General features: G+C 34.8%; 2 protein-coding genes across 16 annotated transcripts in view; one reads left to right on the forward strand and one right to left on the reverse strand.

Moving 5' to 3' along the window:
* LOC105471493 (inner mitochondrial membrane peptidase subunit 1) overlaps positions 1–819 on the forward strand; it is a 90,971-nt gene extending 90,152 nt beyond the window's left edge. For all 13 annotated transcript variants that reach the window (XM_011723973.2, XM_011723971.3, XM_071074935.1 and 10 more), the window contains one exon: positions 654–819. In XM_011723973.2, coding sequence (XP_011722275.1) covers positions 654–722 — 69 coding nt within the window. In that variant the 3' untranslated portion in view covers positions 723–819. The remainder of the gene's footprint in view (positions 1–653) is intronic.
* LOC105471495 (DnaJ heat shock protein family (Hsp40) member C24) overlaps positions 1–13,906 on the reverse strand; it is a 59,696-nt gene that overhangs the window by 4,873 nt on the left and 40,917 nt on the right. The window contains exons 3-4 of one of the 3 annotated variants that reach the window (XM_011723976.3): positions 6,880–6,948; positions 2,862–2,932 (exon numbers count right to left, since the gene is read on the reverse strand). In XM_011723976.3, coding sequence (XP_011722278.1) covers positions 2,862–2,932; positions 6,880–6,948 — 140 coding nt within the window. Of the gene's footprint in view, positions 1–955; positions 2,933–6,879; positions 6,949–13,906 lie in introns of those variants that run through there. The other 2 variants (XM_011723977.3, XM_011723978.3) reach the window with 2 other exon arrangements.

Consider the following 13,906-nt stretch of genomic DNA (forward strand, 5'->3'; position numbering starts at 1 on the left):
GAATTTCCAAAAATTCAGTTCTCTCTTGTACAACTCTTAAAACCATGTTCACATCCTGCACAGGGCATATTTTAATAAGCATGTGCAGAAGAATGGTCTGGATTCAAACTGCCGGTAATGTATGGATACCCCAGTTGAGTAGTATGAGTCAGTAGACTTATCGTGAATGTATGATTGTTAGGGAAGATTATTGTTTTCACCGGCCCCTCCTTTTTATCACAGTCAGTGAGGAGAAAAACATACATGAATACATGGAGCTGTTAGATAATTTACCAGATTGTTTACATTTAAACAGATGCCATATTCAAGTACCTAAATCTAAACCCCTTTGGTTAAAAGTATACAGTTAACTCTTATTTACGAGTAGTAAAAGAAAACACAGACCATATATTCACACATATGTATTCACACACCACACACATATAATTTCGTGTACAATGTTTGAATGTTCCAGACTTTGGAGTTTAAACATATATATACATAAGTTTATTTTCTCAAATCTTACTTTGATGTGGAAAATTTTATTCTTGATTGATGAGTAAGGAGAAAGTGTTTATCTGGCATAGAGAAAAGGGACGGATAGCAAAAGGGAATATGATGATACTATAACATTACTTTCACTAATTGTCTTCAACCTCATTTTGGTTTTACAGATTTGGCCTCTGAGTGATTTTGGATTTTTACGTGCCAGCCCTAATGGCCACAGATTTTCTGATGATTAGTAATCATTTATTCTTTTGACTTGATTATTGTCTCCTTTTCATGTGAATTTATTACTCCCGTTGAAACCATGTACTAATAAACTATTTGCTATTCAGTTTTAGTTGTTTTTTATTGTTAAATGTAAAGAATATTCAACACACATTCTGTTAGTTCAAAATATATAGATGAAAATGTAACCCAAAAAGGTCATCTAAATTTTATGATACAAAAATACTTTGGGAGGGGGAACCTGGATGACTACCTCACTTTTGAATTCTTGTTCTTATAGGTGTAATGAAACTAATCTATTCTTCTTAAATATGCCTCATACTTTAGCAGCTACATTTACAAGTCAGAGTAGTAACTATTCGTATTTATAAGTTCAACCTGACAATGCCAGGTTTGATAAAAAGCTGCTAGTCTACATGCTCAGCCCACTCATTTGAAATTAAGTAAAAATGTTTCTAAAGGATCCCTTAAAGTTCTTTAAATGAGTTCTGACTTCTATTGTACACAAAATATTAAATACATAGAAAAATGCATCTTTAAGTCATATGCCATCTATAGTTGGCTATAGTCAATAATACTTTATAAAAGTTCATTTCATCAGAGCAGCAGTGCCATGGCTCCATCTTCATAAATATAGGCATTAATACTACATCTTTTTTTTTTTTTTTTTGAGACAGAGTCTTGCTCTGTAGCCCAGGCTGCAGTGCAGTGGCACAACCTCTGCTCACTGCAGCCTCTCCCTCCTGGGTTCAGGCAATTCTTGTGCCTCAGCCTCCCGAGTAGCTAGGACCAGAGGCACGCACCAACATGACTGGCTAATTTTTTAAAAATTATTTTTAGTAGATATGGGGTTTCACCATGTTGGGCAGGCTGGTCTCGAACTCCTGACCAAAGGTGATCCGCCTGCCTTAGTCTCCCAAAGTGCTGGGATTACAGATGTGAGCCACCATGCCTGGCCCCAGTATTATATCTTAACACTCCAAAATAGAAAGAGAAATAATGCACCAATTTCAAATCATTATTTTTTAAAAAGCTTCTGGCCAGGCACGGTGGCTCACGCCTGCAATCCCAGCACTTTGGGAGGTTGACACGGGTGGATCATTTGAGGCCAGGAGTTCGAGACCAGCCTGGCCAACATGATGAAATCCTGTCTCTACTAACAAAACTTAGGCCAGGCATGGTGACTCACACCTGTAATCCTAGCACTTTGGGAGGTCGAGGCAGGTGGATCACCTGAGGTCAGGAGTTTGAGACCAGCCTGGCCAACATGGTGGAACCCCATCTCTACTAAAAATACAAGAATTAGCTGGGCATGGTGGTGGGCACATGTAATTCAGCTACTCGGGAGGCTAAGGCTGGAGAATCACTTGAATCCAGGAGACGGAGGTTACAGGGACCCGAGATCATGCCACTGCACTCCAGCTGGGGCAATGGAGTGAGACTCTTAGAAAAAGAAATTAAAATTAAAATTAAAAAATAAAGCTTCCATTTCCTAAATTACATTTAAATTTGAAGATGGCAGTGTTTACAAGCTTTGGAAATACAGGGCCAAGATTGGAGTCAACACTTTCTATAGTTGCCACTTTGTCTTCATTAACTTTGAAATAACCTTATGAATATCCATAACCAGCCTTCCTTATGGGAGAACTGGCCTCACATTATTCACAAAGATTATAGGTGTACAACAGGCCTATAACTTTAGCAACTATAAACATTATCTGTTAGATCAGAAACTTATTAACTATAAAGGAATATGGTGATACTGTTGCCCACTCAAAAGAGGAGACATGCTCATATTAAGAAAATTCTTATTTTGTGTCATGGAAAAAAAAATGGCATCATAAAGTTCTCAGATAGAATTCACCAAATCAAATCTTTTTTTGTGACTTGTAAATATAAATTATAAATACAAATAAATAATTATATTCATTCTCTATTAATCTGAGGTGGTATCTGCTTGATAATTATATATTTTCTTTGCAAATAATAGGGCTGACAAAAAATCCATTTCCTTGAATGGACAAAGCCCAATGGCCTCTCCTCATCATGTCTCAATACCACAGTTAAAGCATTTCAAGTTGTGAACAATTTTAGTTATAATGAAGCAGTTCTATAATTAATGAACACGTATCACAAGAAATCAGGCTAACTTCTTCTGCTTCATCTTTGGAAACACTGTATTTTCCACCACATCTGCAACTCAGATAAAAAGAGTGATCATCTGCAAAAGAAAACAAAATAATGTTTCAAAGACTTGTAAGTAACTATCTCACTAATACCCTTAAAAGGTGCAGAGTTTATTCCATAGAAATTGTAAAACAAAACAAAGAAGCTCAGTAAAGATAAAATGTATTTAAAGGAGAACTAGATTTCTTGAAAGGGGCAATGTTTATAAAAATTACCTACCAAAGAATCTTTCTCTGTAGAGGAGAGGGATTGAAGCTATGAATTAAAAGTCCAAGGATTTTGGGAGGAGAGGGCATGCTCAGAAGCAACCCATGAAACTTATTTGAAGTTTTCTGTTTTCTTAAAATTCATATAAATTTTACATTTTTTTCAACAATGTATTTGTCTAAAATATTACAGTGAAGGAAAAAGAAAAACAGCCCTACCTGTCTCACTGTTAGGGAAGATGATGCTTTTGCCTGAAGTCTATCCTTTAGAGAAAACCAGACTATTTATCAAGTGCAACATCTGGACACTTCTAGTGTCACACTATTTCAAGAATCTTAAGTCTATAAACACAACACCATGGTTTTTGGTTGTTTTTTTTTTAATCCTGTGGGGTATGTGTGTGTTTCTGTTTGTTTGATTTTTACAAATGACACATGAACCAACAAAATGCTGAAGTGAGATGCCCAAAGGAGGCAATACAGTGCAATACTTAGGCTCCTAATCATGGAAATTTTAAGTGTGTCATTTTCCTGGGAAGTTAAAATGCTTGTGCCCTTTGACTTAAAAGAATCTCTGATCCATTGGTCATTCCATTTTACTGTCTCTGAGAAGTAACTGTCAAAGGAAAATAACTTATCAATCACATTATTTTACCACCATCATAATTGATTATTAGAAAATAAGTCTCAAAGGACTCATGATTTCATACAATCAAATATCTTCATTCAATTATCAAATTTGATTACATAGATCATATCATATGTAGTTTAAAAAAGCAAAATTCAACTGCCTTCTACCTGCTGTCTTACAAGTTCAGCCTTGGAAAAACTGGCAATTAAATAAGCTAACTTTATGTGTTTTCTTTTTTAATCAGTAAGGAAAATGAATTCATTCACCTAATCCAGCTTTTTTTTCTTTACCACAATGCCTTTGTTCTCCATACAGAAAAATAATTTAATCTTGAATTCAAAATGCAGACATCTTCCCTAAGCCAACATCTACGTACTAGAGCATGTTCTGAAAGTGAATTTTTAAATTATTAAATTGTCTAAAAATGTACATATTCTAACCATTGATTTTCCTAAGCTAAATCTCCCCCTACCCCCTTGTTTTTTTACCACCTCAGTGAACACTGGAAAACAATTTGAGTTGACATGTTCTTGGTAAATGACACAGAGGACACCATGGGCTACTGTGGAGTTTTGTCATAGATGACTCCAAATAATGCTCACTAAAAATTCACATCTTGTAAAAGTTCTGCTTATATTATTATTATACCATCAAGCTTTTAACCAGGTGATAACTTTTACAGAAACCATCATTTTAAATACTCTGAATGAAGGCCAACAAAATGACCAAGCCGTATAACGACTGAGGGTGAAGATTAGCTTCAATATCTGCACAACTCACATATGCCTTTTAAGCATAATAAAAAGGATCATTTCATACTGCCCTTTGATCAGGCAACCAACAATTTGGCTGTGTCTATCCTATAGGGTTTCATGAACTTTTCTCCTGTTTCAGATCTTCACTTTCCATAGCTATTCTGAAAATGATCCTAAAGGGGATCTTTAAACAAATTTTTCCTTTCCTAGTTGATCACACTTTTTATTTAATTTCATCTCCCAAAATTTCTCTTTTTAATTGGGAAAAAAAATCAAAATTCCATGATTTGTTTTTAAATATTCCTACAAGAATAATGGTTTCATGTAGCTCTTGCTCGGTATTTTCTCTCATTAAGATTAGAATTATTTCCATCTTTAGTTATAAAAACCTAAGCGTCTAAGTGCATCCTATACTTTTAAGATTAACTGTATCTGCTTATTACTAATTCATTGGCTATGGGTTGGATTCTTCTATATCTTCTTTACTGTCAAGTTTACTTTAGGGAGTTCCAGGGGCAATAACACATTGATGATAATGCTTGATGATTTTTTGTTGTACATTTCCTTCTATATGTTAGCATTTTCACTTGTATCAGAAAGTCCATGTATTTATTGACCGGACAGATGCTTAAGCCACTAATCCATATTATGTTTCTTCCTTTTCTTTTTAAAAATTTATATGTGTGTATATATATACACACACACACATATATATATATATATAAAAAATTTTTTGTACAGATGTGGTCTTGCTATTTTTTTGCTTTGTTTCGTTTTTATTTTTTATTTTTCCTACTCTCACAATCTGTTCTCAGAGTCTTCCTATGTTGCCCAGGCTGGTCTCAAACTCCTGACCTCTGTGATTCTCCAAACTCAGACTCCCAAAGTGCTGGGATTCCAGGCTCCCAGCCCGTATTCTCATGTTAAATTAAGATCTTAACATTATATTGTTATATATTTAAAAGGGAAAAAAAATTATACAAACCGTTTTTCAGTATTTTCACATTATCATATAAAATATATTGCCCATATCAACTATAGCAAGAACTAATTTAATAAGACATTAAACACATACAAACATACATATACATACCAATTGATAAGGAGACAAACTATATTTTCAAAACATATTTAGTCTCCTTGAAGTTTGTGTATTTGGCAAAAAATAAAAAGTATATGTGTATATATACATATGTGCATATATATTTTTTTAGTTAGGCAAGTCTCCCTGATAAATGACATGTTCTAGAGTGTCCCTTCCACAAACTAGCAGTGAAAAGTCTGTGTCACTAGTGTATTGTTTTCACAGTATTTCTTCCTGTTTACTCTAATGAGGCTGTCACCATCACTAGGAGCCCCAGTTATACAAAACCTCAACTTTACCAATTATTCACTGAATTTCTACTCTAGGATTTCACTTGAGGGGTTGGGGGCAGAATGGTCCCAGAGGCAAAGACGTGATTCCCTTTCTAAGTTAATATGGCTTGTGACCCACGTCTTAGGGGCACTAAGTTAAGAATTTGCCATTTAAAAAGTAAATTTGGTTTCAGATGGCTCTGTTTTTATCTTCTACCTATCCACACTCATTAGTAGATTTTTATAAACCTTGAGGGAATTTGTACTTCATGCTGCACAATAAGGTTAAAGGGTTAAGAGTATCTAAAGATTCTAGGAAATAGTAAGATTTTCTTCATTTACCTAGAGAAACAAGTAAGTATGGTACTCATGGCTTCCGTTTAGTAAAGGGTGTTTCCCAATTTAATGATGTCTAACCAGAACAATTCAAGGAACCATCAGAAGAATGGGGAAACTACATTGGATTTAAGTTCTAAAATTTTAGTAACAGAAAAGCAAAAAAGACATGACTTCATGTTGCATCAAGGGAAATGGCAGATATTCTTTTCTTCCTACAAGACAATCAGTATGTGAGAGTTAAAAAAAAAGCCTCTTAAAAGCCCTGCCCTGACAGTTTATGATTATATATAAAGGGAAAACAAAAATTCTAAGAGGAATTCATCTTGTCAACATTAAAAGGAATGAAAAAAAAAACTATCTTGTTTGACATTATTTACCATATTACAATACTACATAGACAGTAATGCAAAAACTAAAGTAAAAAACACAACAAAAAACTCTTATGAAACTTTATGTTCCTAACATCTAATTAGAATATAAAAATAACTGGAAATGAGTCACATAGAAGGATACCAGTCAATAAATAAAGTTTAGAATTAAACAGAAATACTCCAAACAGAAATACCACATATATATATTGAAAGCCACACTATTATTTCTTTTTAAGATTTCCAAATGTCCAATGAGTTTTTTTTTTTCTTATAGAAAATTCCTAATTTTTTTAATGTTGTCAAAAGAAAAAAAAAATTCCAACCTTCATTCCAAGACATTTCTTCAAGATATACTTGAGCATCTACTGGTCCTATATTTCTTAGATCATCTTCTGTAAAATATAAAACATGACATTTATTGTAAAGCATGATACTTTAGTTGTAACCTTGAAGAATGCTAAAAAGGCAACGCCAGCCTGGTCACTACAATTCTAACTTACCTATCACTTAAAAATTTAGCCTAGTACTTTTGACAGTAGTGTTAAAGTAACCTGACTTTAGCTGACTGAAAAATCTAGAACATACCATTTCTTATACATTTTAAGTCAAAATCAATCCCATTTTTCACAACCATGCAACATGGAAAAGCATGAAGTTAATTCTGGTGATTCTTTGCAATCAACTAGTGACTTCTATTTTGTAAGCAGTAGGGAAATGTATTTTGTTTGTTTGGCTTTTGTCAGATAAACTAGCTAAGAAAGCAGTGTGGAGTTGGATAAAAATAACTATCTGAACCTTAGTTGTAATATTTTACTAACTTTCTAACATTAGGTGTATCGGTTAGTTCATCTCTAAAACAGCAGTTATGTCTTCTTTTCTGCTTCAGGAGGTTTGCTGTTGACTGAATTGTGTCCCCCTCCAATTAATATGTTGAAGCCTTAACCCATAATTTGACTGTTCTTAGACATACAGCTTTTAGGAGGTAATTAAGGTTAAATGGAGTCATAAAAGTGGGGTTCTAATCCAGTAGGACTGGTGGCCTTAAAGGGAAGGGATTAGAGAGCAATCTCTTTCCACATGCACCCACACATACAGGAAGGAGCATATGAAGGCACAGCAAGAAGGAGGCTGTCTGCAAGCCAGAAAAACAGCCCTCATCAGAAACCGAGTCAACCAGCACCTCGATCCTGGACTTGCTAGCCTCCAGAACTGTGAGAAATGCATTTTGTTTATGCCACCCAGTCTATGGTACTTTGTTATGGCAGCTGAGGCAGACTAACAGAAAGGTGTTCTCCATGTCAAATGAGATCAGACTAAAAGTGCTTTAAAAAATACTGCTGTATCCAAATGTAAAAGGCTATTAATCATTTTACATTTGATTGTTTGCAAGAGATTAACTTAAAGGAATATTTATTTCAATATTTCAGTAACCCCACAACACAAATGTATTGTGTTGATGTTCTATTGCTGTTTCCTGGTCCAAAGTTTTTGTTGCAGACTGAAGGTCCGAGGAAGCCTGGAATTCCACCTACAGTTTGTAACAGGAGCATCTACTCTCTTGCTTAAAACAAGTGTTCTTTGGGTCAAAAATGGCAGCCAAAGATGGGAAGCATTTGTCTTTGTTTTAAAAGGCATGTTATATTTCCTGTATGCTTGTATTGTTCTTCTAGAAGTAAATAATTTAAAAAAAGAAGAAAAAAGAAAAACAAAACAAAAAACCCTACTAAAATCCACTCCCCACCCCAATAAAATTTTCTTTAGCTGTCTCACTAGTCTCTTGTTCACTTGCTGAAAATGCTTCCCTTTGTTCTGTGATGTGAATGCCCTCAATTTAATTATATTTAGTAACTGCCTGTTCAAAATTGATTAGTGAGTTACATAATTTTAAAATAGATAAAAAGGTTATACAATATTGTGAACTCACCATGGTTTTCTATTAAAGTATGTCAGGTATTATGCCACTTCATATTTACTGGGTACCAGTAGTCTATTAGACCGTCCCTAAAATCCAAAGATAAGGATTCTGCCTAGTGGTCAGAGATAGTTCCTCCATCTCTGTATGTCTACTGAATAGCTTATGCAGAATCTATCTGTATGCTAAGTAATTTCTGAACAAAACAATTTAATTCCACACTCTATGTAAAGTACAGTAGGCTATATGCTATTCAGATATTCCTAATTTAAAAAAATTCTATCTAAAATTCTCATGAGTGGGGACAAAAATCTTAATCACATTTTAATTTCTTACTCAGAAGGACCAGGGTTGTTTGCTAGAATTGGGAGATTAAACAGTTTCAGATTTGAGGAATGGGGGTAATAACTGGCACTTAACAAATCCTATTTAGGGGAAAAACAGGTATACATTTCTAACGAAGCCACCTGTATTCCAGGGTATCTTATAGACATTTTAAGAAATTTTGAAATCAATCAAAGCAAATCAGACAAGACAGAAATAATGACAAGATGAATCAGCTTTCTTAATCTAACCTATCTTGAACCCCTGTAATATATTAATTGTACAAAAAGACAACCCATTCATATATATTCCATGATGCCATTTTTTATTTAAAAATAATAAATTAGAAATGACTTGCAAATATAACTGCCAATCTACTGGGAAGCTATTGTTCCTTCACACAGTTACTATTTCATGTGCAACCCTTTCTATTATTCTACCTACTCAAAAAAGTGGCTTTTTCAGTTTTATTACTATGTTTTCTTCATCTCTATGCATAGGAACTTTAGAGTAGCTACCTATTTCTTGGTTGAAAAGTTAGCTTAGACCATATCTCATGGTAAATACGAAAAGAGAATACACAAAAATGGTTAATACCTTGCCCAAGAGTATATTAAAACATTTTCATATTCTGTGGCTGTTTAAACATCTGTATGTTGACCTGATTATTCAGTACCATGGGCACAAACAGCCTAGGTTCCTGTAGGGATTCTGGTTTTAAAAAACCAGTATCTGACAAAAAATATAACACACTGTATGATTACCCGTTACACAAAATGTAACTGGCAAAACTACCCTATGATGGTGGGGGAAATGAGGAGTTAGTGGTAACTGGAAGAAGTCATAAGAGGCTTTCTGGGTCAGACATTGTGGCTCACGCCTGTAATCCCAGCACTTTGGGAGGCCGAGGCAGGTGGATCACCTGAGGTCAGGAGTTTGAGACCAGCCTGACCAATATGGTGAAACCCCATCTCTACTAAAAATACAAAAATTAGCCAGGCATGGTGGTGTGCGCCTGTAGTCCTAGCTACTAGGGAGGCTGAGACAGGAGAAATGCTTGAACCCAGGAGGCAGAGGTTGCAGTGAGCCGAGATCGCACAATTGCACTCCAGCCTGGGTGACACAGTGAGACTCCATCTCAAAAAACAAACAAAAAAAACAAAACCAGAGGCTTTCTGGTTAAATGGGTGTGTTCACTGTGAAATCCATCAAGCTATACACTTAGATTTATGCACTTCTCTGTAAGGATTAAATTTTTAAAAGTTTTAAAGGTAGTATGATGAGACTCTAAGTGGCTACATTTTTAAATAGAAATAAGAAAAGGAGAAAGAAGAAACTCAAGAAGGTGTATATTCTTTGAAAGGATGGTAATCTAACAATTTCTGAAAAAGGCGAGGGGTGATTAACTCAGGGGAAAATTGGATCCCTGGAGAACTGTATAATGAGCAGACGTGGCACACACGAGTAAAAGGTAAATCTAAATGTGGGCGGTGGGGGGTGACCAAGATCCTTTGTTGAGAGGCAGGTGTCCAGGGATGGGGCAACAGCAAATTCCCTCTCCTCAAACCCCACTACAATTACAAAGAAGGAGCACAAACAAATCAATGTTTTTTTTCTTTTTAAACAATGATCTCTGCTTGTCCACCATTGTGGTTATAATTAAAAAACTTAATTCTTCCCCATCCTCTAAAGTAACTTACAGGAACCCTGTAATTAGCTTTAATAATTGTCTACTAATCAGGCATGGCATTTTCAAAACAGATAAGTTAGTTTTCTTTTGTAGTATTACATAAATATTTTTCTCTTGTAATAAAACATTTTAATAGGTATCTAGAAAGGTAAATCCTATCTCCTAAAGTTCCCCTGTTAACATGACACTACTAAAAGGCTTGAGAAAACATAAACTGATTTAGAGAGTGATTTAATTAAATGAACAGATCCAAGATATTAAATTTGGAATTTTTGATATAGAATGGTAGTAAGCATTTTGAAACAAAATACAGCCATTTGGAAATAAAAAGCATTGTCTAGCATGTGGTATACTCTTATAGTGAGTCCAATGATACTAAATGATTGCTGATTCTTTTGAAGTAAATGGGTTCAACTTTTTCTAAGGTATCTAGGAACATTAAGGTCTGTTCATACCCTGTGCTGTGCTCACAAGCTTAGCCAAATATGGAAACAAGAAAAATTTCCAAATCTATTTACATACAGAAGTCAGTACATTATAAAGAGAGGTTCTTGAGAAATCTAATGTTAAAATCAAATAATGTATGTGCTTACTTGAAAAAGAATCTTTCAACCTTTAGAAGTATAGGCCCTTCTGACCTTGTGTTCTATTGGATTTGTCTGACAACAAGAGGTGAAAGAATTCTGTGGCTCCATTGTCTCAACAGTGGGATCTAAGAAAACACTGGCAGGACTCATCAGAGAGGTTTATGAGCCTGCAATTCAAAGAGATTAAAAGGGAAATCTACGGAGATTCTTTCACACTGAAGAATAACATTAAATAACTATTAGCAGCTTGGTTCAGTAAAGCTTACTAGAGCTCTCGCTGGGTCATTCACAACTTTCTAAAAGAGGAAAGGTTTTTTTTCAGCTCCATTTGGGAATCAATAAATATTTCTTACTTCTTACAAGACAATGGAATTCCTGTCTTTTTAAGCTTCCTTCTAATGATAGTAAAATTTCTAAAACAACTCTTTGTTTCATGCCTAAATAATTACACATCCTAATCCCAGGAAACCTTTTCTATCTGTAGTTACAATTTAAAAAATAAAGTAAAAATAAAAAATAAATAACAGCAACAAAAAACTACAGGGGAGAGAAATTTAACTTTATTCATTATGGCAGAGATATTTCAAAGTCTTATTCAACCCCATACTGGCCAAAAGATCAAGTCCACCTGCAGCTCTGTCCATATTATTCATGTGTGGCAGTGCCACGTTATTCACATGATCACCACATCCCCACAATGCTCTCATTTAGCAATTAGTCCACTGTGTTTATTTTTATGCCATTTCAAGTGTTTAAAGTTTATTTCACACTTAAAGACATTGGTGTGTAAGTTAAAAATAAATAGCAGTTTTTCCTTTAGGTCTAATTGAGTATCTTGCTGTCTTAAAACCAAGTAATTTAATTTTAAACCATCACCTCATTCTTAAAGAACACTTCACTATGCATAATTAAATTTTTTATGTAGGAAGTAACTTGAACATAATCAGTTTCCCTGTCTTTAACATGTCTCTGCTCTTGAAAAATTCTCTACCTTGATAAGAGATTGAGAAACAGGCAACATTTAATTTGAAGCCTGTTCTTTAAGTCATAAACCCTATAATCCTTTCCCAGATGAATCTGAAGAGTCATTATTACAAGGCTTTCCACACTGAAGAAAAACTACAAACTTGGAACCTGCTTATGAACTTGAATAACTGTGGAGATTTTATAAACTGTAGGTAAACCCAGTGTTCACTGAAGGTACCAAATGAAGCCCAGAAACTGATTTCCTTCTGCTTCACTAGAAAACACGTAAAAGAGCAGCAGCAGGCCTGGTCTCTTGTTCTGACCCTCAAATATCACTCGTACGTGACTATCTGGAACTACAAATAGTAGATTGTACACAACTCATACAAAATAGTGACTGAGAAAAAATGGCTTTGAATTCCCCTCAATCAACTACTTTATGTGACCTTAGTCAAATTACTAAACCTGAAAAACAGATATTCTCTGAAAAACGGGTATTAATATCTTCCTCACAAGGTTGTTAAACAATGTTTAAAAGAACTACCACAGTTCTATTGCTTAATAAAAATGACAGTTATTTTTAAACTACTGTTATCTCTCAGTGTTTGTGTTGAACTATCTATACCAGACCATAAGAAAATGACTAAAAACCAATCCATTATTAGCAGGACAAAAATACCTCAAGTACCACAGTGTAGGAAAGCAACTCTTGACTTTGGATTTATAAGTGTTGAAGTCTGATGTACTTTGCTATTGTATGACTCATTTTTATCAAAGTCACAGCCTATATAATTATTCAGCCCTTCCAAAATATCAAACATAGAACCAAATGATAGGAACCAGATGAAAAAAAGTTCAAAATAATTCTGTGGTTTTAGTTCAGAGGGCACAAATGATGATGGATTAGAGTATCAGAAGGCTCTGGTGGGTGGTAGGGAGTTGGGGGTAGGGGAGATGGAAGGACCCAAGTTGAACCTTGAACAAAGAATAAGAATCAGAACAGGAGGGTGGTTCTGATTAATAACAAACAGTATAAACAGATGTGCGTCTGGGAGCCCCTAAATGGACCAGGGGACAAAATTCACATTAGGTTTGAAATAGGTAATAAGTCGGAAAAAATAGCAGGGACAAGCTTAAAAGCTTCTGTCCCATTTAAATTCCAAGTGAATGGGTAGGTGTTATTTTGGGAGGGTGCAGAGTTATAAATGTTCTTAAATAGAGGTGTGAGAATAAAGAAAGCTGCTAGATCAATCAAAACGTAAAGTACTGTGGGAGAAGGCAGTAATAGAGAATGGAAGGCCAATTAGCGGATATGGAAATAATCTGGGTATGCTTTATAATCTGGGGATGGACTACTGTGGTAGCTGTGAGAATAAAAGCTCACACAGGGGAAACAACATTAAAAAAGAACAAATGTCAACTGGCATTTCTGATTCATTGACTGTAACCAGAGCAAAGTAGAAGTAAACAGAGTGTAATATGAAACCAAGGTTGAGGAAAAAATAAGAAAGGTGACTCAGTCAGTCTTGATTTTGGACCCACTGATTTCAACTGGGTCAAGTAACCAAGTGGAAGTTGGGAGAGAGGTTAAAGTTGGAAACAAAACTTCCTAAAATTTTAGACTTCTCCATTATTAAATCAGAACTCTCAAGTCTGTTTAAGTGTCCCAGAATTATAACTATAATCTTGCCCATAGGTTTCTATAGCATTATTTGAAAGTAGCCAAACTTTTACTCAAAACCAATGAAAAATGATCCTAAAATACATTTTCATTGCACAAACAGTTATTTGCATTCAAGTAAAGGTAGCAAGTAGTGTGAGTAGTCATCTTGCAACAAGTAAGTTGGGGCGAGGGAACCTGCACAGAAAGT

Source organism: Macaca nemestrina, chromosome 12, assembly GCF_043159975.1.
Source record: "Macaca nemestrina isolate mMacNem1 chromosome 12, mMacNem.hap1, whole genome shotgun sequence".
Classification (NCBI taxonomy): domain Eukaryota; kingdom Metazoa; phylum Chordata; class Mammalia; order Primates; family Cercopithecidae; genus Macaca; species Macaca nemestrina.